This window comes from Artemia franciscana, chromosome 9 (assembly GCF_032884065.1).
Source record: "Artemia franciscana chromosome 9, ASM3288406v1, whole genome shotgun sequence".
Taxonomy (NCBI): domain Eukaryota; kingdom Metazoa; phylum Arthropoda; class Branchiopoda; order Anostraca; family Artemiidae; genus Artemia; species Artemia franciscana.
The window spans coordinates 33,508,535-33,531,583 of record NC_088871.1 but is presented as its reverse complement, the minus strand read 5'-3'; the positions used below and the strand labels follow the sequence as shown (position 1 = coordinate 33,531,583).

The window sequence follows — 23,049 nt, the reverse complement described above, 5'->3', positions numbered from 1 at the left end:
TCCGTGGGGATGCAAATTTCAGGTGTGAACTATCCAGGGGAAATTTGACACTGGGGAGATTTGACAAAATTCCTATTCGAAATTCTTTTTATTTGTTTTGATATCTCTTTGCCAACTCAATTTTGTATATGGGTATGTTCTGGAGGAACTACCCGGGGACAATTTTCAGAAGGTTTGGATTTCCGGGAAAAAATTTCCACGGAAAGGGGGATTTCCATAGTGATCGGGAAAACGAGTTGAAATTAAAGTTTTTGAAATGAAGGTATGCTAAGGAGAATTTATTAAGGCTGAATAATCCACAACAAATTTTACGGAGGGTAGGGGGAAATTTCAGCGAAGGTGGTATTGTCCGGAGGAAATTTCACGGGGGGGTATTTTACTTGAGAGGAACTTTTCACGGAGGAGTTTCCCTTAAGGAAATGGAATCTTTCATCGGGACAGATTTACCGGCATTATTTGAAAAACAATCAGAAATTAATTAAAAAAAAGTCTTTTTTAGCTGAAAGTAAGGAACAACATTAAAATTCAAAACCAACGAAAATTAATCCGTATAGGAAGGGGTAATTCCCCTCCTCATACCTTGCTCTTTACGCTGAATTTTGACTGTTATCTCAATTTTTTATAATGAGCCCTGAAACACAAGGGCCATTTATGCAGAATAGAAAAACTTTAGCGTGAACAGCAAGGTATTAAGGAGGGAGTAATCCCCTCTATAGGGAGTATTTTTTGCCGTTTCAAGTTTTAGAGTTGCTCCTGACTTTCGATTGAATTTCGTTTTTATCTTATCACTGTCAAAGAACTGAGTCAATTATTCATCTAGCTAAAGTTTACGCAATGCATACTGCTTCGTACAGCCACAGACTGAATTTCTCTTTGATTAGGAAAACCAGTGCAGCGGGATATTTTTGATTTCTTGGTTTGTTATTCTAAGTCGCATATTCAACGTGTTGAAAGGAACAGATAAGAATTATTATGAAAAAAACTGGTCAAGGCTGATTTCTTCCAAATTCGAATGGGTGTTGTAAAAGAGGTTTTTACATTTTGAAAAGAATGGCCTTAAAGCTCAAAACCGGTGTATGAACAAATGATATTTAGTCTACATTTGGCTGTCGGGAGGAAAGAGCTGAAACTACCATGTGGAAAAATCTGACAGTTGGATTAATCTGCCTGGTAAGGTCGTCTCAAATATTGTCCGTAGACAAGAATTTAAATAGGTGTTTGAACAGTATATATTTTAGTTTGATTTGAAACTTCCATTAAAGGAAGAATAACGATCATATGGAAATACATTATGATTAAACTTATTTGCTTGGTTAGACAGTTTCGCTTATGTCCTGCTTCAAACTGGGATATTCATTACTCAGTACCAACAAGAGAATAGCCTGAATAAGCAAAAATTTCGAACTGATGTAAAGGTTATAAATTTCCCAGGGAATTTGGGGTCTGATTCATTTCGAGAAGAGGTATTAACTAAGCAAAGCGAATTGAGAGATACATCTTATTTTTGAAAGATTTTCTGATTATTTATAGCTTCCATATTTTATTGAAAGACGTTTGTCACCCAGACTGCCTCACTCACAACCTCTGTTTCTGCAGCAGATTTTTGAAAGTGAATAAAACAGTGCTTGTTGGTTACCGGAAACACTCACAAAAAGTGAAGTTAGGTTAATCCTAGTGAAAAACAACGAAACGTGATGATAAAAATAATAGGCCTACTTTGGAAACGAAATTATGAAAACCCAACCTAACGTAACCCAACCCCCGCCCCGGATGTGCAAATATATAGCCAAAATTATACAAATCCAATGCATTCTGTTTACGTCCAGTGCATAGTATCGTCCATCACTTGTTTTGTAGCTATGAAACCGGTTTTCTGAGATGTAACCTAATCGTAATGACAGAATATGTTTCAGATAGCCGACAAGTACCATTAAAACTTTTAAATAATTTTCCTGATTTTATTAATGCACCTCTAACCTGATTACTTGATTCTTTGAAAAATATCGGCAAAATTAGAAGGAATCGTTGAAAAACTTAAAAATACACGTCATTACAGGCACGTACGCAGGAATTTTTTTCGGGGGGGGGGGCCAAAACCTTCGAAACAGCAAAAATAAAGTAGCAGTTTTTTTATTTAGTAACTAAATAAATGCAAAAAGCACGTATATCGGAAAATACAGATTAACTTTAATCTGTAGTATTGTAGCCGATGGGGGGAAGAAGATTGAAGCCTCAAAAGCACGTTTTAGGCTCAGGTTATGTTCATAACGATTTAGAACTAGTGATTAATCTTCTATATCCCACTGAAAGGGAGATTTTAGGGTTAAAAGTGCAATATGGGTGTTGTGAGGGGGTAGTTCTTCTATTGCGAAAATGTCGATTTTAATGAAAAATGATAGTTTCCAAAATTCATCAATTAAAAGCTGTACTTTATCCTGAAAAAGGGGGATAAACGCCCTAATATCTAGGATAGTTCTATTTTGCTGTGGAAAGCAAACTCTCTTAAAAAAAATAATAATAATAACAGTACAATCGCTAATTACTTCAAAGAGGGTAACAATTTGGACAGAAAATGGGTTAATAATTGGGCAGTGATTTGACCGGATAATTGCATGCTATAAAATCCCAAAAAAAGGCTTCACACATGTATCTAGATTCTTAATAAATGTCCTACTTTTGCCAGAAATCCCAGGAAACCATGGGGAAATTAAACATTTCAAAAAATTTGGGGGGGGGGCGAGCCCGAAGGCCCCTCCCCTGCGTACGTGCCAGCGTCATTAATAGTCATAATTGACAGAAATTCAACTTGCTGTCAAAAATTCTCGAACCAAAAAATATTTCATAAAATTGGCTGAACAATACTGTTAATGAAGTAGCTTATTCTCTTTTTGGCGTAAGCAAACCGACTAAACCTATAGCTGCCATAGGGGACAGCGTCTCAATTGAAGAGACGAGATTTACCACCACGAATTATCGAATGTGCGATGCAAAAGGGGCACATTGTTATCAATAGGAAGAAATATTGGTAGGGGGGGGGGCAATTGCCACTCCTTTACATTTTTTAGCCCTCATTCTAGATTTCGACGATTGCCTTTTTTATTTTTGTATTTTCGGTTAACTTGAAGTACACAACCCTTCTGAAGGAACCAAGTTAACAAAATAAAAGTATTACATTTAAATTCTTTACTTTATAATCCTTTCAAAGAAATTTCCGCCACTTTTCTTGAAGTCTACCCCCTCACTCCGATCACCCCAGATAGAGCCATAGGATTTGTACAAAACTAAAATAAAACAAGGAACAATGCAATTCTTACTCTGTAATATGCAGAATGTTTTATTATTCAGATCATCATATTTAGTTCCATTATTATCTACATTTTTAGACGATTTTTAAATTGTATTTTTTATCCAACGATTCTACTGCAATAGCTTAGAACAATTGTTTTCACGGGTTAAAAATGAAAGAAATCCGTTAGCAAAGAAGGCGTGACGGTTCAAGAGATGAAAAACAACAAAGAAAGATATTATTTTGGGCTACATCTGCAACCCCCAAAAGGAAGGAGCATTGTCAGAAAAGCTACCATGATATTTGGTAAGAACATTAATTACGGAATCTAGAGGCAATATTTGTATTTTATTACCATTTCCTTTAGAAGTAGTCATGTACTGCAGGCCTACCGTATTTTCACTTAAAGAGACTTCTTATTGGCATCGTCATTGGAACAAAAATCTAAATATTGCAAAATTGCCCCTAATAGACTTGAAACTATTTTTTATCCCTCCTTACATTTTTTGGATTGACACACTTGTATCTCAATAATTTTATTCGGAATTTTGTGTGTTGTTTCCTTCGTTGGTATTGTTACTTCGAAAGTAAAAGGGAGGCTATATGCCTCCAAGGGACTTGTATTTTTATTTTTCCATTGCACTATAATATATTTGAGAAAAGGAAAATTCCTCCCAAAGGGTGGGGAGATTAGGCCAAATCAGGTTTCTAGATGGTCTTAGAATAAAACCAAGAGTTAATTGGCTCCTATCCAAATACTCCATTCTGATGACAAGAATGGTCATCTTGTGTTTCTGATTTCCCTAACCATTTGTTTTTCCCACTAATATTCAAAGACTAAGACAGGTTTAGTATATGTGAAAAATCTTTGTTATTGTACATCGATATTATTGAAGATAAAACTAAATATAGCCGTCTCTTTGTATAGACGCTCTAATTACTTTTTCATACAGAATTTTTCAGGATTTGAACTTAAGTCTTAAAAATATAATTGTGATATTGTCCATAGTCTTTCCTTCAACTTTTTCAACTGAAAGTAAGGAGCAACATTAAAACTTAAAACAGAAAAAAAAATTTGTATGAGGGGACTGCTCCTTCCTAAACCCTTACTCTTCATGGTAAAGTTGATCAGATGTCTTTGGGGAAAATGGATGGGGAAAGGGGCTGGGTGCCCTCCCATCTCTTAGATCACTTTAAAGGGGCACTAGAACTTTTGATTTCAGTTTGAATTAGCTCTCTTCCGATCTTCTAGGACCATTTTTTCGACACGATCATGCCAGGGGAAAAACAAAATAAACACGCATCCGTGATCTTTCTTTTTCAAAAAACATAAAATTTCACGTTTTTGAAGACAGGAGCTTGAAACCTTCATGGTATGCGTCTTTGATCTGCTTTAACTGACGGTAGGATTTTCGTTGAGATTCCTGGAATTCTTGAGAGTGTTCCCCTTTCTCATTTTTGGAAATCAGGCATGTTTCCTTGGTTGTAGTGTTACCTTCTGATGAGTAACATTAAACTAAATGTTTATTTATTAGGAATCAACAAAAAAAACTGACACATTTGTTTTCAAAATTATATTTTAAAGGTAGTTATGGTGAGCCAATAGCGGAGTGAGGATACAGCCTGAGGCTCTGATGATTATAGCCTAGACCTCATTTTCATATATAATAAAACTCATAAGCATCATATTCCTGTCAGAACATGATTAACATATATTCAACCTACACTGAATAAGAAGAATGACAAGTTATTATAATACTTAATATTCAGTAATTCCATGAAAATTATATGGATAATTTTCTTTTATTTGGGTTACTTGCCTACTGTCCAAATACTGCATAGTGGTGATAAGAATGGTCATTTTGTGCTTCTGATTCCCCCAAGTATTTGTTTTTCCCACTAATATTCAAAGACTAAGACAAGTTAAGCATATGTAAAAAAAAAAAAATCTGTTTTACTGTACATAGGTATTAATGAAGATAAAACTAAATAAAGCCGTCTCTTTGTATTGATGCTCCGATTACTTTCTCTTCATCAGAATTTTCTAGGATTTGAATTTAAGTCGTAAAAGAAAAAATTCCATATTGTCCAGAGTGTTTATTGTTCAGTAATCCCGTGACAACTATATGAATAATTTTTTCTTTATTTGGGTTGAGTGAAACTGGTCTTATGACACGCGCTTGGGATAAGTAAACCGGACGCATCATACAATATAAACCGAATTTTAATGGATCAAAAAGCGACAAATCTGCTACCCCTTTTTTCCTTATGACACAAGCCTGGATAAAGTAAACTGACAAATTTATATTCCCCAATGAATCAATTGCCATGAGATTTTTTTAGAGGGAGCTTATGGTCATCCATGTCCCACCTCCAAGGGTTTTCAATGCCCCTCCTTCAACTTTTTGCCCCGTCTTTTATTGGAGTTGGAATTTTCGGGACTTCAAATATTTTTGACCAAAATACAAAAATATTTTCATCAAAGTGTTTTGATATCTGAAATAATTTGTGGAAATATGTGATTGCTGCATAAAATAAGATGAGAAAATTTACGATGATGTTGATCAAAATGTGTCGTTTCTTGTAATAAGTTGGAGATAAGGAAATGCACGATTCAAAATATCAATTATTTTTATTAAAATGATCGATTCTATCTGTAAAAGTACCAAGAACAATTAAAATCAAACGGGATTTAAAGAGGTATGACCAATAAAAGTATACTTTTATTTTTACCAAAAATTCAAGTCCAAAAAGGGGGGTGAGGTACAAAAAGTGAGGGGGAGGGGCATTGGGGCCCCTTGGAGGTGGGACATGGATGACCATACCTTTTTTCTAAAAATATGTTATAGCAATTGATTAATTGGGGAACATAAGGTCTTCGGTCCACTTTACCCAAGAGCGTGTCATAAGCATAAAAAGGGTAGCAGATTTGTCGATGTTTGATTCATTAAAATTCGGTTCGCATTGTAAAATGGGTCCGGTTTATTTAACCCAAGCGCGTGTCATAACACCAGTTTCATTCAACGCAAATGAGAAAAAATATTCATATAATTTCCATGCCAACGCGCTTGCTGAACATAAAACGATCCTAGCTTAAAATCAGTCAACATATCAGTTAACAGCGGTAGGCTTGATGCTGGTACTCGGGGCAGCGGTAGGATGGCTGCGGTAGGATGGCTGCAGGTACCACGGCAGTAGTAGGTTGGCTGCAGGTATCCAGGCTGTTGGAGGTTAGATTCAGGTACTCTTGGCAGTTGAAGGTTGGCTGCAGGTACCGGGGCTAAGGCAAGTGGCACTTTTATTGGTCAAATGGATTCAAATACTCATTTCATTGTCTTCGTTTTTGGTACTTTTATTCTTCAAAATATCATCTTATTGTCTCTGTTCTTGATGATTTATAGACGAAGCTCATTAAAACCCCGTTTTATTTTCATGGTTCTTGGTAAATTTTCTCGTCAAATCAATTCAAATCACCCTTTCATTTTCATTATTCTTGCTACTTTAAATGATGAATCTGTTTCAACCCCATTTCATTTTCATTGTTCTTGATACTTTGACTGATCAAATTGATTCAAATACTCATTTTAGTGTCTCTGTTGTTGGTACTTTTAGTGTTTAAATCAATTCAAATCTCATTTCATTGTTTATGTTCTTGATACTTTTACTGTTCAAATATATTCAAGTCCCATTTCATTTCAAGGTTCTAGGTATTTTTAAATATAAAACTGAAAATCCCATTTCAGTTTTAGTGTTCTTGGTTCTTTTACAGATTAAAATCGATTAAAACCCCTTTCATATTCACAGTTCTTGGTGCTTTAAATAGTCAAATTGATTCAAATACCTATATCAATTAATCTGTTATTGATACTTTTTGTTATTCAAATCGATTCAAATCTCCTTTTATTGTCTTTGTTATTTACACTTTTACAGATCAAACTGATTAAAACCCCCTTTTATTTTCGTGATTCTTTTTACTTTTACTGGTCAAATTGATTCAAATCACCCTTTCATTTTCATTCTATTTGCCACATTCAGTGATCAATCTGTTTTAATCCCATTTCATTTTCATTGTTCTTGATTCTTTAGCTGATCAAATTGATTCAAATATTCATTTCATTGTCTCTGTTGCTGGTACTTTTAGTGGTCAAATCAATTCAAATATCATTTCATTGTCTCTGTTCCTGATATTTTTACAGATCAAACTGATTAAACCCCCCCTTACTTTCATGGTTCTTGGTACTTTTATTGGTCAAATTGATTCAAATCATCCTTTCATTTTTCATTCTTCTTGCTGCTTTTTTATGATCAATCCGTTTCATCCCCGGTTTGTTTTCATTTTTCATTTTACTTTAACTGATCAAATCGATCCAAATAGTCTTTTCGTTGTCTCTGCTGTTGGTACTTTAAGCTTCCACATCAATTCAAATCACATTTTATTGTCTCTGTTCTTAATACTTTTACTGGTCAAATCTCTTTAAATCCCGCTTTATTTTCATCGTTCTTGGTACTTTTGAATACCAAATCGATTAAAACCCTCTCTTATTTTCAGGGTTCTTGGTACTTTTGCCAATAAAACCATATCAAACTACGTTTTATTTTCACTGTTCTTGGTACTTTTACAGATTAAATCCATTAATGTCTCCTTTCATTTTCATGATTCTTGGCACTTTTACGTATAAAACCGATTCAAATCACGTTTCATTTTCACTGTTGTTGATACTTTTACAGATCAAACTGATTAAATCCCCTTTTTATTTTCATGGATCTTGGTAGTTTTACTGATTAAATCGATTCATATTACTCTTTTATTTTCATTCTTCTTGTTACTTTTAATGATTCATCTGTTTCAACACCATTTCATTTTCATTGTTCTTACTACTTTAAATGAACAAATTGATTCAAATACTCATTTCATTTTCTCTGTTGTTGATACTTTTAGAGGTCAAATCGATTCAAGTCTCATTTCACTGTCACTGTTCTAGATACTTTCACTGGTCAAACCTATTCAAATCCCGTTTCATTTTCATGGTTCTTGGTAATTTTTCTGGTCAAATCGATTCACATCACCTTTTCATTTTCGTTCTTCTTGCTATTTTTGATGATCAATCTGTTTCAGTCCCATTTCATTTTCATTGTTCTTGGTACTTTAACGAATTAATTAATTAAAATACTCATTTCATTGTCTTTGTTGTTGGTTCTTTTAGTTGCCAAATCGATACAAGTCGCATTTCATTGCTTTTGTTCTTAATATTTTTACTGGTCAAAACTCTTTATATCCCGTATCATTTTAATTGTTTTTGGTACTTTTACAGATTGAATCGATTAAAATCCCCTTTCATGTTCATGGTTCTTGCTACTTCTACATATAATACCGTCTCAAATCCCGCTTCATTTTCACTGTTCCTGGTACTTTGACAGATCAAATCGATTAAGGTCTCCTTTCATTTTTATGGTTTATGGCACTTTTACATATCCAAACCGACAGTTTTTTTCAGCCCCATGTCATATTGCTTGTTCTTGGTACTTTAACTGATCGTATTGATTGAAATACTCAATGTCATTGTCTCTGTTGTTGATGCTGTTGTCTCTGTTGTTGATGCTTTTAGTGGTCAAATTGATTCAAATCTTATTTCATTGTCTCTATGTTTGATAATTTTATAGATCAAACTGTTCTTGTATTTTCATGGTTCTTGGTACTTTTATTTATGAAATCGATTCAAATCTGATTAAACCCCCGTGATTAAAATCCCCTTTTATTTCATGGTTCTTGGTACTTTCACTGGTCAAGTCGATTCAAAATCTTCCATTTTCATTCTTCTTGCTACTTTTAATGATCGATTCAAATACTCATTTCATTGTCTATGTTGTTTGTACTTTTAGTGGCTAAATTAATTCAAATCTTATTTCTTTGCCCCTGTTTTTGATACTTTTACATATCAAACTGATTAAAGTGTCCTTTTATTTTCATGGTTCTTGGTACTTTTACAGATCAAATCGATTCCAATCACATTTTCATTTTCATTAATCTTACTACTTTTAATTATCCATCTATTTCAACACCATTTCATATTCATTGCTCTTACTACTTTATCTGAACAAGTTGACTCAAATAATTATTTCATTGTCTGTGTTGTCGGTACTTTTAGTGGTCAAATCAATTCAAATCTCATTTCATTGTCACTGTTCTTGATACTTTTACTGGTCAAACCTATTCCAATCTCGTTTCATTTCCATAGTTCCTGCTACTTTTAATGACCAATCTGTTTCAGTCCGATTTCATTTTCGTTGTTCTTGGTACTTTAACTGATCAAAATTAATTAAAATAATCATTTCACTGTTTCTGTTGTTAGTAATTTTAGTGGCCAAATCGATACGAATCGCATTTCATCGTCTCTGTTTTTGATACTTTTATAGATCAAACTGATTAAAATCCCCTTTTATTTTCATTATTCTTGGTACTTCTACTCATCAAATCGATTCATATCATCCTTTCATTTTTATTCTTCTTGTTACTTTTAATGATTCATCTGTTTCAACACCATTTCATTTTCGTTGTTCTCACTACTTTAAATAAACAAATTGATTCAAATACTCATTTTATTGTCACTATTCTTGATACTTTTACTGGACAAACCTTTCAAATCCCGTTTCATTTTGATGGTTCTTGGTAATTTTTCGGGTCAAATTGATTCAAATCTTATTTCATTGTCACTGTTCTTGATACTTATATTGGTCAAACCTATTCAAATCCCGGTTCATTTTCATGGTTCTTGGTAATTTTTCTAGTCAAATCAATTCACATCACCCTTACATTTTCATTCTTCTTTCTACTTTTGATGATCAATCTATTTTAGTCCCATTTCATTTTCATTGGTCTTGGTACTTTAACCTATCAATTAATTAAAAAACTCATTTCGTTGTTCTGTTGTTGGTACTTTTAGTTGCCAAAATCGATACAAATCGCATTTCATTGTTTCTCTTCTTAATAATTAGACTGATCAAACTTCTTTAAATCCTGTTTCATTTTAATTGTTCTTGGTACTTTTACAGATCGAATCGATTAAAAAACTCTGTTTTTGATACTTTTACATATCAAACTGATTAAAATGTTCTTTTATTTCATGGTTCTTGGCACTTTTACTGATCAGATCGATTCATATCACATTTTATTTTTATTCTTCTTGCTACTTTTAATGATCCGTCTACTTCAATACCATTTTATATTCATTGTTCTTACTGCTTTAACTGAACAAATTGAATCAAATACTTATTTCATTGTCAAAATTTTCAGGGTAAAAAAAGTGAAAACTCACAAAATGAGTAAACAAAACATATATTTTTTCAGGTAGTATGTCAGGGTTTTCCAAATGGCGCACCATCCTCTGTTTGTAATAGCTGGGCCCCTCGCCATTTTGGCACAGTGGCTAAAGCGGAAGAAACGTTTCCATACACTGCTATTGCAAGCTCAGACACATTTGATGTTGATAATGGAATAAGCGAAGTCACTGGTAAGTAAAAATACATGATACAATCTTTTATGCTGTGGTGTGCCAAGTAAATCTCTGTTAAAGTTCATTTGGACAACCTATATAAAAGAGTGACGCCTTTTTAATCGTGACACAAGTTTGACTACTTTAAGTCCAAAAATTGGCCGATCCTGCACCAGCAGGCTACGATAAGGTGACATAAAGAAAAGGCAAAGCGAGCTTTTAGCGTTTTCTGTGTCGGGCCTCACATTCCAGTTCAATTGACGAAACCTATTTGTCAGTGTTTCATCAAGAAACGCAGTTCAAGGAGAAGGGACTCACTCAAAATTTCACAAAGCTGTGTATTTCTAATAGATTTTCAACAGCTGACCTCTTTTCTAATAATTCCTGGATCTATTTAATATCTTCGTTATAATCTCGAGAAAGAACGTAAGAAAAGCCATGGCTCTTGGTGCTGTATCCAGCCTTCATGTGCCTATGGTCTACCGTACACACATGTGTCGTACACCATTCTGCCTAGAATGCAATTCTCTTTCCGTAGCTGCTTACATGGTCATCAGACTTGAGTAAAACTTTGTGTAGCAATTATACCTTTGCGTAGCTTTATACCTTTTTATTATACCTTATAAATTTATAGCTTTAAGGATGTTACGATAACGATAGTAGTCTTGATAAGAGTCGCACAAGGTCAATAGCAAATAATGTTTAAATGATACAATTTAGGAGAATAGTGCATAGTCAGAACAATTACTCATTATTTCTGACTAAGAAACATCAATATTTTTCACCACCCTTAAATTATTGCAAAAAAAATGCTTATTTGATACATCATTATTGACTTTTTCGATATTATGTGACTATTATTTTTTTTATTATTTGATACATTGTTCATTCCTTACCACTTATTCTGCTCATAGCTTATTCTTACCGATTGTTTACCATAGGTAGCGCAAAAGTGCTGCCTAAGTATAAAGCCATGTGGGGACAATGCATTATTATTATTTTTTGTTCTTTTAGATCAGGGCACTTCGTATCGAAGGAGTTGTCGTAGAAGCTTAGAAAAGGACTCATTTGATTGAATATTGGAAGGACTTGTGCCCTTTTTAACAGTCGAAAGTGATTAGAGAGTAACTAACACCCCTTCCATGCCAACCATTTCCCCAAACATATCCGATCAAAATTTTGAGATAGCCATTTTGTTAAACGTAGTTGAAAGGTCCAGAAATTATGTCTTTTAGGATAAACCCTTGCCCCCATAGCCCTCAGGGGAAGGATTATAAGTTATGCCCTGGAGGCATATAAGGTATATATAGAAAAGGTGATCGTATAAATTTTGGAGGGGGCTCATTGGATTGGTAGTCAGAAGCCCTAAAGCCGTTTTCAAGATTCAGAGTGATCGGAGGGTGGATACTCCCCCCCCCTGACACCTTGTATTTTCCTGAAATGGATCTGAAAGAAATTTTGAGATGGCCATTTCTCGTGGAAGAGAATTTCTTGTGGAAAAAAAGGCTTATTCGATTGGAAATTGAAAGGGCTATTTTTAATAGTCGCAAGTGATTGGAAGGCAACTAACCCCCTCTGAAGCGCACCATTTTCCCAAACACATCTGATCAAAATTTTGAGATAGCCATTTTGTTCAACATAAACGAAAAGTCCTAAAATTATATCTTTGAGGATGATCTTAGAGCCCTCAGGGCAAGGGTTCCCGAAATGCTTCTGATAGAAATTTCGAGATGGCTATTTGTTGTCGTAGAAACTTCGAAAAAGGCTTATTAGATTGGTAATTGAAAGGGCTAATGCCCTTTTTAATAGTCTAAAGTGATTGGAGGGCAACTAACTCTCCTCCTGCGCCCACCATTTCCCCAAATAGATCTGATCAGAATTTTGAGATAGCCGATTTTTCCAATATAATTGAAAGCGGTGGAAATTATGTCTTTGAGGACGACAAACCCCCAGATCCTTCAGGCCAAGGGTTGTAAGTTATGCCCTGGGGGCATATAAAGTATAAATAGAAAGGGTGATTGTGTAAAATACTTAGGGGGCTCATTGGATTAGTAATCATACTTTCTAGTGCTCTGTTTAAGATTCATAGTGATCGAATGGTGGATACCCCCCACATCTCCTATTTTCCCGATATGCACCTGATAGAAATTTTGCGATGCCCGTTTGTTGTCGTAGAAACTTTGAAAAGAGCTGATTCGATTAAAAATTGAAAGGGCTAGTACCGATTTTAATAGTTGAATGTGACTGGAGGGCAACTAACCCCTCTCACGCTCGCCATTTCCCCAAACACATCCAATCAAAATTTTGAGATAGCTATTTCATTCAACATAATTGAAGGGTCCAGAAATTCTGTCTTTGAGGATACTGTCCACACCTCGTGTTTTCCTGATATGTACCTAATAGAAATTTTGAGACGGCAATTTGTTGTCGTAGAAGCTTTGAAAAAAGCTCATTCGATTAGAAATTTAAAGGATTAGTACCCTTTTCAATAGTCGAATGTGATTGAGGGCAAGTAACCCCTCCTCCAACGCTCGCCATTTCCCCAAACACATTCAATCAAAATTTTGAGATAGACATTTTATTCAACATAATTGAGAAGTCCAGAAATTATGTCTTTGAGTATGACAAACCCCCCACAGCCCTCAGGGCAAGGGTTATAAGTTATGCCCTGGGGGCATACAAGGTACATATAGAAAGGGTGATCGTGTAAAATTCGCACGGGGCTCATTGTATTGGTGATCAGAAGTTCACTTTTTAATAACTTCTCTTTTTTTAATAGTTTCCCTTTTTAATAGTTAAAAGTGTTTGGAGGGCAATTAACCCCCCCCCCCCAACTTCTACCATTTCCCCAAAAACATTCAATCAAAATGTTGAGATATCCATTTTGGTCAACGTAATCGAAAGGTCCATAAGTTATGTCTTTGAGGATTATACCCTGGGGGCATATAAGGTCTAAATAGAAAGGATTATCGTATAAAATTCGGAGGGGGACTCATTAGATTGGCGATTAGCCTTCATGAGTGCGGTAAGTAAGATGAAATTGTGAAATGTGATTTAGGCTTGTAGTTTTTATTCAGTTACCCTTTCACCGTTACTGAGTCATTATATTTTAGTTTTGTGTTTTGTTTTAAGGTTTTTTTTATCAGTTTATACTGCACTGAGGACGGTCAAAGTGGAGGCCTTGACCGAAATATCTGCATAATTTGCAATTTTTTCACTGGCTGTTAATTGTCCTCGTTCTTCTTTTTTTTGCGATTGTGTGTTTTTTTAAAATTGGTAATCAGAAGTTCTAGTCCTTTTTAAGATTGAGAGTGACCAAAGGGTGGATACCCCTCCCACCCAAATCCTCGTATTTTCACAACAACAATTGTATTTTCAAGGGGTTTAAGTTACGTCCTAAGATTTTAAAGGGGCGTGTAAGGTTTATATAGAAAGGGTGATCGTATAAACTTCCGAAGAGGCTCATTGGATTGATAATCAGAAGTTTTAGTGTACTTTTTAAGATTCATAGTGATTGGAAGGTGGATACCCCCTTCCCGCATCTCGTATTTCTCGTATCGTAGAAACTTCGAAAAAGGCTAATTCGATTGGAAATTGAAAGGGCTAGTGCCCTTTTCAATAGTCCAAAGTGATTGGAGGGCAGCTAACTCCCCTCCCACGCCCACCATTTGCCCAAACAAATCTGATCAGAATTTTGAGATAGCTATTTTTTCAACATAATTGAAAGCTCTGGAAATTATGTTTTTGAAGATGACAAACCCCCCAGACTCTTCAGGCCAAGGGTTGTAAGTAATTCCCTGGGGCATATAAGGTATATATAGAAACAGAGATTGTATAAACTATGGAGGGAGCTCATTGGATTAGTAATCAAGCTTTCTAGTCCTCTGTTTAAGATACAGAGTGATCGGACGGTGGATACCCCCCCATACCTCGTGTTTTCCCAGAATGCACCTGATAGAAATTTTGAGATGGCCATTTGTTGTCGTAGAAACTTCAAAAAGAGCTCTTTCGATTGGAAATTGAAACGACTTGTGCTCTTTTTAATTTTCTGAGAGTGATCAGAGGGTGTTCTGATTAAGATTCAGAGTGATTGGAGGGTGAATACCCCCCCACACCTTGTGTTTTCCTGATATGTACCTGATAGGAATTTTGAGATGGACATTTGTTGTACAAACTTTGACAAGAGCTCATTCGATTAGAAATTGAAAGGGGGCTAGTACCCATTTTCATAGTTGAATGTGAGTGGAGGGCAACTAACCCCTCTACCGTGCCCATCATTTCCCCAAACACATCCAATCAAAATTTTGAGATAGCTCTTTTGTTCAACGTAGTTGAAAGGTCCGAAAATTATATCTTTGAGGATGACAATCCCCGCACAGTTCTCTGGGCGAGAGTTGTTTTGCCCTGGGGGCATTTAATGCACATATAGAATGGGTGATCGCATAAACTTTGGAGATGGCTAGTTGGATTCGCAAGCAGAATTTCTAGTGCCCTTTTAAGATTCAGAGTGATTGGGGGGGGGGGGTGGATACACCCCACACCTCGTATTTTTCTGAAATGCATCTGATAGAAATTTTGAGACGGCGTTTGTTGTCGTAGAAACATCGAAAACAGCTCATTCGATTGGAAGTTGAAAGGACCTGTGGTATTTTTAATAGTCGAACGTGACTGGAGGGCAACTAACCCTCCTCCCACGTCCACCATTTCCTCAAACACACATAATCAAAATTTTGAGATAACCAGGTTGTTCAACGTAATTGAAAGGACCGGAAGTATGTCTTTGAATATGACACACACCCTTAGAGCCCTAAGGGTGATTTAAGTTATGCCCTGGGGGCATATAAGGTGTAATTGGAGCATATAATATTGACATATACTTAATGCAAGACGGCCTATAAAAAGTTATTGATTACAAGCGTATCTCTGAGAGACTTGCTGACTTTGATTGGGATACCATAGTCATTTCGGACATCGAGGAATCTTGGCAGAAATTCAAAGCTGTTTCGCTAGATTTTGAAAAAGCTCACGCTAGAACATTTTGGAGGAAACAGGCAAAAACACTACCCTTCATGACTCGTCTAACTAGCAAACTACTGAACAGGAAGAAACGAACCTGGAAACACTTAAAAAAAAAGAAAACAGCTGCAAACTATCAGCAGTATCAAAGGCACGGAAAAAGGCAAGAGTCGTGAAGAAAAGTTAGCTGAAAATATAAAAAATAACCCCAGTATGCTTCTGTTAAAAGGCAGTATGCTTCTGTTAAATGTCAAAATAGGCACTCTGTCCCTGATCTGACACATGAAATTAAAGAATTTATTTCACAATGTGAGGCTACTGATAAGCTATCAAATATTGTCTATCTTCCGTATATCCCAAAAATCATAAAAAAAAAATATTTGCACAAAAAATAATCTTTATGTAGTGTTTACCAATAATTTTAAAATCATTAATTTCTTAAATTCCGGTAAAGATAAGACCCAGTCACTCGCCAAAGAGGGGTCCTCGTGACTGTGGAAATTACTATGCTGGCAGGACACATCCGATTCTAGAAAAACGGCTACAACAGCATAAAAAAGATATAGACAAGGCATTAATTTCAAATAGGTCCTACAACTCCTTTGATTCTGCTTTAGGTTGGCATATATTTGATTATCCCTCCCACACCATACTTTTTGAAAAATCTTCACTCATCAGTGATGATTTGGGGATAAATCAGGTGGTTCGGGAATCAATCGAAACTAGTCTCAAAATAAATAATAACATATCTTTGAAGAGGGACTTGGGGGAGTACTCACTAAATTCTTTATACTCAAATCTAATTAAAAATGATCTAACAAAATATTTTACTAAACCGATTTATAATAGTATTGAACCAGTTACGAAAAGGCCTTTGAAACAGGCTGCTAAAAATGCAAGGTTGGCTCTGAGAAATTGCATTTAATCACTTTGTTCTGTTTTGTTTGAATGAATTTATCAACTAACTTCACTCTTTTTGTCAGTCCTGGTTGAACTTCGTTGAAGTAAGGATGCTAGGGCTGTTTTAAATAAGTTTAAAAAAAACGTTATTAGTTTCAATCCTTACATTTTAATGTAAGTTTATTTATATATACATTTACTCTCTCTCTCTCTCTCTCTCTCTCCCTCTCTCTCTCTCCTCTTTCTCTCTCTCTCTCTTTCTCGTATTGTGCTGAAGACGGCCCTTAGAAATAGGGCCGAAATATTCACAAAATTCATTTCCGCTGTCTCGAAAAGTTTTTCTCTATTGTTTCAACTTTGTATCTATTTCCTCATTTTTTTCTAATTTTTCCTCTCCCTTCAGCACCCCAGATGGCCAAATCATGGAAAACGACTTTATCAAGTCAATTTGTACAGGTTCCTGATACGCCTACCAATTTTCATCGTCCTAACACGGCCAGAAGCACCGAACTTGTCAAACCACTTGACCCCCCCCTAACTCCCCAAAAGCGAGCAGATTCAGTCCGGTTACGACAGTCACGTGTCTACGACATTTGCTTATTCTACCCACCAAGTTTCATCACGATATCTCCATTCTAATCGTTTTCCAAGGTTTCCGGTTTTCCCCTTCAACTCCCCCCAATGTCACCAAATCTGTTCGGGATTTAAAATAGGAGCTCAGAGACACGAGTTCCTTCTAACTATTAAATTTCATTAAGATCCGGTCACCAGTTCTTAAGTTAAAAATGCCTCAATTTTTCTAATTTTTCCAAAGGAACCCTCCCCCCAAACTCCCCCAAAGAGAGTGTATTCAGTCTGGTTATGTCAATCACGTATCTAGGACTTGTGCTTATTCTTCCAACCCAGGGTTCATCTTGATCTCTCCAATCTAAGCATTTTCCAAGATTTACTGTTTTCCCCTTCAACTCCCCTAATATCATCGGATACGGTCGGGATTTAAAATAAGAGCTCTGAGACACAAGTTCCTTCTAAAATGTTAAATTTCATTAAGATCCGATCACCCATTCGTAAGTTAAAAATACCTCATTTTTTAATTTTTCTTCTCCCAGCAGTCTCCCAGACGGTCGAATCGGGGAAACGACTGTCATCAAGTTAATTTGTGCAGGTCCCTGACACGCCTATCAATTTTCATCGTCCTAGCACGTCCAGAAGCACCGAACTCTCCAAAGCACTAGAAATCCCCCCAACTCCCCCAAAGAGAGTTAATCCGTTCCAATTATGTCAATCACGTATCTAGAACTTGTAGTTATTCTTCCCTTCAAGTTTCACTCCAATCTCTCCACTCTAAGCGTTTTCCAAGATTTCTGTTTTCCCTTCCAGCCCCCTAAGTCCCCGGATCCAATTCGAATTGAAAATGGATTCTGAGACATAAGATCTTTCTATATATCAAGTTTCATTAAGATCCGATCACCCATTCGTAAGATAAAGATACCTCAATTTTCACGTTTTCCAAGATTTCCGGTCCCCCCCCCTCAACTCCACCCAATGACACTGGACCCGGTCGGAATTTAAAACAAGAAATTTGAGTTACGAGATCCTTCTAAATATGAAATTTCATTCAGATCCAATCGTTTCTTCGTCAGTTAAAAATCCCTCATTTTTCTATTTTCAGGATTACCCCCCCACCCCCAACTCCCAAAAAGAGAGCGGATCTGTTTCGGTTATGTCAATCACGTATCTAGGATTTTTTCTTATTTTTCCCACCAAGCTTCATCCCAATCCCTTTTCTCTAAGCGTTTCCAAAGATTTTAGGTTTCTCCCTCCAACTCCCCCCAATGTCACCGGATCCGGTCGAGATTTAAAGTAAGAGCTATGATACACGATATCCTTCTAATTGTCAAATTCCATTAAGATCTGATCACCCGTTCGTAAGTTCAAAATACCTCATTTTTTCTCATTTTTCCGAATTAACCGTCCCCTCACTCCCCCCAGATGATCGAATCGGGGAAACAACTATTTCTGATTCAATGTGGTCTCGTCCCTGATATGCCTGCTAAAGTTCATCGTCTTAGCGGCTGTAAATATACTGATATATATGTGCTTTATAGTTATATAATTTTTAATTTATTAAACTTTCACGGAATTGTTTTCCATGAGGGGGGGTATATTTCATGGAGGGTGAGCCAGATTTACCTGGATAATTAGAAAAATGAACAGAATTTAAACAGATTTTATTTTTACCGAAAGGAAGGAGCGAAATTAAAACTCAAAACGAACAAGAAATTATTCCGCATATGAAGGGTTGCCGCCTCCTCAATACCTTGCTCTTTACGCTAAAGTTTGACTGTTTTTCTTACTTTTTTATTAAGAACGGCTATTGAAACACACGGGTCTTTTAATTAGAATAGGAAGTTTTTTTTTTAAGTGCTAACAGCTTTAGCATAAAGAGTAAGGTATTGAGGAGGGAACAACCTTCCATATAAGGAATAATTTCTGTTCATTTCAATTTTTAATGTTGCTCCTTACTTTAAACTAAAAAGAACTTATTTTTGTATTTAATGTGCTCAAGATCATTTTTAAGCCTATCGTTATACAATCCTGCGGGAGTGAATTGATGATTGTATCATAGGCTCCTTGGAGACTAAATTGTGTGGAAATTAGAATTGTTCTCCTCTGTGCTCGAGCCAAATTGCAGTAGACTTTGGATAGAAACAAAATTATGCACGACTACAGCGTCAATAATGAATCCTGTGCGTAATTTAGTGAATTGGGCTGTGTTTAACTTTCAAACGTAGTTTTTCCGACTAACCAATTTGTTTTTTTTTTAAATAGGTTGAAACTTGAGCTTGGAATAATGTTTTTCTTTTTGGTAGGCTCACTTCTATACCAAAATACGGTAAACATATAATACTTTAGATTCAAAGTTATGGAAACTACAGAAGAAGATTATGGAAAGCAGGCCGCGTAGAACACAGTGTTTTAAATACCTAACCTAACTACCTCTATATGTCAAATATTTAATTAAAATATACCTGTATCGTAGTTTTTCTCACCGAAACTAAGCTAATTATGACCGAATGCGAAAGACTAACTGGTTTTTTTCGTACCACATAGATCAAACTTCTTGAGGGTTTTCGGGATATTTAACAGGTGCCTCCCTTTCTTATGATGAGTCTTAGAGCTTATGTACGAACTTCAGATCAAACTAATGCAATTTTAATTTTACTCTATTGCACAAGACTTGTGTTACGTTGAAATCAACGAACAACCCGGATTATTCATAAATCTTGACTCTAGTTTATATGGTTGACTATGCTATGGCAGAAAGGCATTAGGGAGTTCTGTGGCTTACGTGCCAAATCGGGTCCGCAGCTTCGTTGGGCCTGGTCTACTGAAGATTTTCAACAGAAGGGGGAGGAGTTATTGGAAAAACGATTAGAAATTAAAGTCTTTTGTAAATGAAAGTAAGATAAGAGAGTTTTTCGGGCGGAATCGCTCGCAAGAAATTTTGCGGGGAATTTTCAGTTAGGATGATATTGTCCGGAGGGAATTTACGCGGGAGGGAGTATTTTACGGAGGAGGAACATTCCATCCATGGACGATTTTTTCGTAATATTTCTTGAAGGGTGAGCCACATTCACCGATACTATTTGAAAACAATCAGAGATTAAAATATAAAAAAAAAGTTTTTCTCAACTGAAAGTAAGAAGCAACATTAAAATTTAAAACGAACAGAAATTATTTTGCATATAAAGGGGTTCCCCCTCCTCGATACCTTGCTATTTACGTCTAAAGTTTAATTATTTGTCCCAATTTTCTTAAGAACGACTTATAAAACATGACTTCTGATTAGCTTGATTAGCTTTTTAAAAGTTCTAAAAAACTTTAGCGTGAAGAGGAAGGTATCGAGGAGGTGGGCAACCCCCTCTACACGGAATAATTTCTCTTCGGTTTTAGTTTTAATGTTTATCCTTACTCTTAGTTGAAATACTGAATTAATTTTAATTATTTAATTAATTTTTAATTAATTCATAGCCAAAGAGCCATAAAAGAAATCTGAGAATCAAATTGTTGCTGTTTCTTTTAGTTACAATCGAAGCACCAGACGATGACCACAAATTTAAAGGTTTTGTTGTTGCTGCTTTTGATGAAGAAGGCGAGCTGTTCGGTGATTGGAAGGAGTCAAACGGGGTTAAAAAACTGTCAAAGTGCAAAGGAGCTGTAACCCACTCAAATGGAAAAGCCAAGTCGACCGTTACAGTAACATGGATACCACCTGCAGACGTCAAAGAAGGTTTTGTTCAATTCAGGTATGCTTTTGTATTATGATAAATAACAGTGATGACTGTCTCACTTAACAAAATTATATGAAAAAGAGGTCTTTTGTAATGAAAGTATAGGTTACTTTGAAAATTAAAACTAGTCAAAATTGTTATGCATTGGGGGGGGGACTTCCTATCCGCAGCCTATCGCTGTCTACGCTAAATCGGGGGGTCGTTCCTAAAGCGTTGAGGACAAAAAGTAAAAATAGTGCCAAAAAGTCAAACAACTGGGAGGTGAGGAGATGCAGCTGCACTGATGTAGAATTAATACTGTTTATTTTAGATTTTCGATACTGCTCTTTACTTTCACTCGAAAAAACCCTCTTTTTATTTAATTCCTTTTCAATTTTAATACCAAATCAAAACTTGCCCACAAGATGAAGAGAGCTACCGCCCCCTCAAGCCCAACTCTTCAAGTGAAGTATACATTTTACAGAACAACATCTTGAAAAGAAAAGATCACAGGAAATTTAGTGCGAGTAGTTTAAAAGCACAAAAAAAAAATGGAACTACACGAAAATCTAAAAGCCGTAAAAATAAGAAGGAAGCAACAAAGGAGGGGAAATCACAGGAAAAACAACAGGAGGGAGTAAGAGCTCATGGTAGCAGCTGTGGCTACAGCACAGTAAAAATCCAGCGACGGGGCATAATAACTGGAAGTTTAAAAAGTCGTTTTGAAAAAAAAAGTCATGTGAGCAAAAATCACCTTTTGAAGCTGATTCAGGAATTGTAACTGTTATTTTGGCAAATCTTAAGAGTAAAGCGGGTAATTCAATGGAAATGTCTATAGAAAACCCAAATTCTAAAAAGCGGACATTTGATGACATTATGCACACTAAAAGAGTGGGTTATGCGTGAATGAACTGCTGATGGTAATTTACTATCTACAATACTTGGTTTTTATTATTCAACAAGCCAAACGGTTAAAAACTATCTAAAAGGTATTTACGAGGCCCCTCAACTTCAGAAGCTATATTTTGTACAGTAGCAAATTTGCTTCTGATCGTCTTCCTTGGACATAGATTTCAGCAATACTACACTTTAACAGGAGTTACTTTTCTTATTATTTTGCTAATTTGGATTTTCTTACGAAAAAACAAATACTGGGAAATATCTTTTCACGCCTTTTTTTCATATTTTTGCCAAACTTCATCACCCTAACATTTTTCTGCTACTTCAGTAACAAAAGGCAGTTGCCCCTTTTATCATAGCCCTATGCACAGAAGAAGACCAACAATCGACGTAGTTGCCAAGGGTCTCCCACATTCAAATTAATGGTTTGAAATTTTCCTTTGTCCCGTCTGAGCTGTTTTATACGAAAATATCATTTCGGTCAGAAAGTGTCATTCAATCGACAATATGTGAAACGCGCTAACTGTTAGTTTCAAATGCTTACTGGTTTCCAGGTTCTTAAATAGGAATCTCTTTTAGGAAAAATGTAATTATGTAAAGAGTTTCCCATGATTGTGTTTGAAATTGCATTACGTGTATGTATAAGCACTCGTAAGTGTTTCAGTGATTAGTCTTCTTTTTTTTTCAGAACGACTGTCGTTAAAAACTACAAGAATTATTGGACTTTCATTCCTGTTGAAGCCAGGGAATAATGTACCATGTTAAATTTTCTGTTTCTGTATTCTAAACCCAGTGCTTTTTGATCTCCATCTTTATATTTCAAGAAGAATAAAATGAGATTGTTTTCATTTTTCTTTCATATTTATGTTTGACTAGAAAGAAAGGCTTTAACGGCTTTTAATCGTCTTCTAAGCTCGCTGTGGCCTACATCCCTTGCAAATATGGCCTTACGCCAACTATTATCGTTTGCTTTATTAAAATGGTGGCCGAGCCTCCAGCCGCACATGCTTGTTACTGTTTCAATTATGACTTAATGAGGGTAAAGAGTATGACGTTGAGGCACCTTGTAAAATTTTCGGTCCTTGCGCGTTTGTTATTAATACGTCACATTTCCATTTTTTTTAAGTTTTTTTATTCCCTGTAGCCTTCGTATTCTCACGGTTCCAAAAGCCTTTGGCATAAA

General features: G+C 35.7%; 1 protein-coding gene across 1 annotated transcript; it reads left to right on the top strand.

The window, feature by feature from the left end:
• The first annotated feature begins 1,013 nt into the window (after window positions 1–1,013).
• LOC136031304 (putative defense protein 3) lies at window positions 1,014–22,714 on the top strand. Its single transcript, XM_065710758.1, has 4 exons — window positions 1,014–1,170; window positions 10,632–10,794; window positions 20,780–21,002; window positions 22,555–22,714. The coding sequence occupies exons 1-4, from the start codon at window positions 1,135–1,137 to the stop codon at window positions 22,616–22,618; spliced, it is 486 nt and encodes a 161-aa protein (XP_065566830.1). The 5' UTR covers window positions 1,014–1,134; the 3' UTR covers window positions 22,619–22,714.
• Window positions 22,715–23,049: the final 335 nt, after the last annotated feature.